The 2500-nt window shown below is 43.7% G+C and overlaps 1 protein-coding gene across 1 annotated transcript in view; it reads left to right on the top strand.

Moving 5' to 3' along the window:
* Positions 1–2500, top strand: part of LOC124397689 (rho GTPase-activating protein 26-like) — a 52056-nt gene that overhangs the window by 42731 nt on the left and 6825 nt on the right. The window contains exons 17-18 of the mRNA XM_046867331.1: positions 603–708; positions 1252–1411. Of these exons, the coding sequence (XP_046723287.1) occupies positions 603–708; positions 1252–1411 (266 nt within the window). The remainder of the gene's footprint in view (positions 1–602; positions 709–1251; positions 1412–2500) is intronic.

Here is a 2500-nt window from a genome sequence, read left to right as displayed (position 1 = left end):
CTATTCACACCTGAACCTCCAGCCAATCACAATCCACTATTCACACCTGAACATCCAGCCAATCACAATCCACTATTTACACCTGAACCTCCAGCCAATCACAATCCACTATTCACACCTGAACTTCCAGCCAATCACAATCCACTATTCACACCTGAACCTCCAGCCAATCACAATCCACTATTCACACCTGAACCTCCAGCCAATCACAATCCACTATTCACACCTGAACTTCCAGCCAATCACAATCCACTATTCACACCTGAACCCCAGCCAATCACAATCCACTATTCACACCTGAACTTCCAGCCAATCACAATCCACTATTCACACCTGAACCCCCAGCCAATCACAATCCACTATTTACACTTGACTCTGCAATATAAAACAATAAAAATAAATGATGCAGACAGAGGAGTTTTTGTGTAGTTGTTGTTGTGAGTTGTGTAGTTTTAAATATATCTCCTCTATAAGTCAGAGATGGTCTGCAGGAGAACTTCTGAACTTAATATGTCCTTTTCTTCTCTCCAGCTGTGATTTCCTCTTTACCTCTTCTTACTTCCTGTTTTTCCCATACTCATTCTTTCTCTGTTCTTTATCAGAGCTGGATAATCCAGTGGCACGTGTTCAGGAGATTCACAGCATCGTGCATCGTCTTCCAGAGAAGAACCGGCAGATGCTGGAGCTGCTGATGAAACACCTGGCCAAGTAGCTGCACAATTTTCTATTAAGTTCTTTTGAGTTTTCATTTGACTGTTTTCGAGATAATATCTTTTTTATTTGATATTTTATTGTTTCTATGAAATCAAGTCATAATGTGTTTGTTTAGAAGTTCGTGGCATTCTTTGGAAGTGTACAAGCCCCGCCCCCTGCGTCTTGCTCTACAGGAGCAGCTTGATATCAAGTTCGCTAAGACCTTAGACCGAGTGGGCGGGGATGTGGTGTATCTCAAACACTATTGGCTGTTACATCAATCAGTAAAGTAGTTAAACATGATGCTACTCTGACTTCCTGTTTGAGAGACATGGACTTTACTGTAACTGTACTGGTTTTGTCCCATAATAGATCACACATTGTTTGCTGGGCCAAATCTGAAATACAAGCAGACACTCGTTCTGTGTTTTAGAACCTCGTAAAAATGTGCAACTCACCAAAAAGGAAATGAAACACATTTGCTAAACTAAAGTTGGTGCACAGGATGTTCTCCAGGAAATTAAAAGCAGTTGAACATTAACGTGGGTCTTTGTGCAGCGTGGCGAGTCACCACCAGCAGAATCTGATGACGGTAGCTAATCTGGGCGTGGTGTTCGGCCCCACGCTGCTCCGGCCGCAGGAGGAGACCGTAGCTGCTATTATGGACATCAAGTTCCAGAACATTGTGGTGGAGATCCTGATCGAGAACCACGAACGTGTAAGTGTTCAAACGACACATATTTAAAAAAACACACACTTCCTTTACTGTCTTATGGGGAAACGTGAAAAAAAACACAAAAACCATTAATGGCATTATAAATGATCAAATCGACACTTGGTGGCCTTGTGACAAGTTCATGACGTCTCCACTTTTATAAATAATCAGTGTTTTTTTCATAAAGCTCTGGTGTGAAGTGTTTACAGCGTGAGCTCCTCTCTCCCTTCACTGACACTCACGTGTGAAACTCATCACGACTCTTTAATGGAGGGGCTGAAAGACAAACCCAGGTTTATCTCGAACCTGATTAAAGGGGCTTGTGGCCACTCCTGGGTGATCTGATCCACACCAACGCCTCACGACAATATCCTGACCTGCAGGCCACATGACTGAACCCTGGTTAGATAAACACCATGTGTTCACGTTTTTCCTCACAGACACGTGGATGCCATTAAAGTAAATATATAGACTGCTAGTGATAATACATTGTGTTTTTATACATTAATCCCAAGCTGGAATTCTTCTAGTTTTGGCATGTTGGGCATGTCAGGGGTGTCTTGTCGTGTCAGGCGTGTTTAGGCGTGTCAGGCGTGTTTTGCCGTGTGGGGGCGTGTGATGCGTATTTTAGCGTGTCAGTTGTGTTTTGGTGTGTCAGGCGTGTTTTAGCATGTTTTGGAGTGTCGCGTGTCGTGCCGTGTCAGTTGTGTTTTGTCTTGTCAGGCATGTTTTGCCATGTGGGGGTGTGTTTGGGCATGTCAGGCGTGTTTTGGCGTGTTTTGTGTCAGGCGTGTTTTGGCTTGTGTTGTGTCAGTTGTGTTTTGTCTTGTCAGGCGTGTTTTGGCATGTCACACGTGTTTTGTTGTGTCAGTTGTGTTTTGTCTTGTCAGGCGTGTTTTGGCGTGTGGGGGGATGTTTAGGCTTGTGGTGTTGTGTCAGGCAAGTGTTTTGTCTTTTCAGTTGTGTTTTGCCATGTTTTGGTGTGTTTTGTTGTGTCATGCGTGATTTGTCTTTTCAGGAGTATTTGGCGTGTCCGGTGTGTTTTGCTATGTGGGGGCGTGTTTTGTGTCAGTTTTTTGTCTTGTCAGTAGT

The sequence above is a fragment of the Silurus meridionalis genome, chromosome 15 (genome assembly GCF_014805685.1).
Source record: "Silurus meridionalis isolate SWU-2019-XX chromosome 15, ASM1480568v1, whole genome shotgun sequence".
In the NCBI taxonomy this organism is placed as follows: domain Eukaryota; kingdom Metazoa; phylum Chordata; class Actinopteri; order Siluriformes; family Siluridae; genus Silurus; species Silurus meridionalis.
The sequence above is the reverse complement of the archived record's forward strand: the minus strand, read 5'-3'. Positions and strand labels throughout refer to the sequence as shown.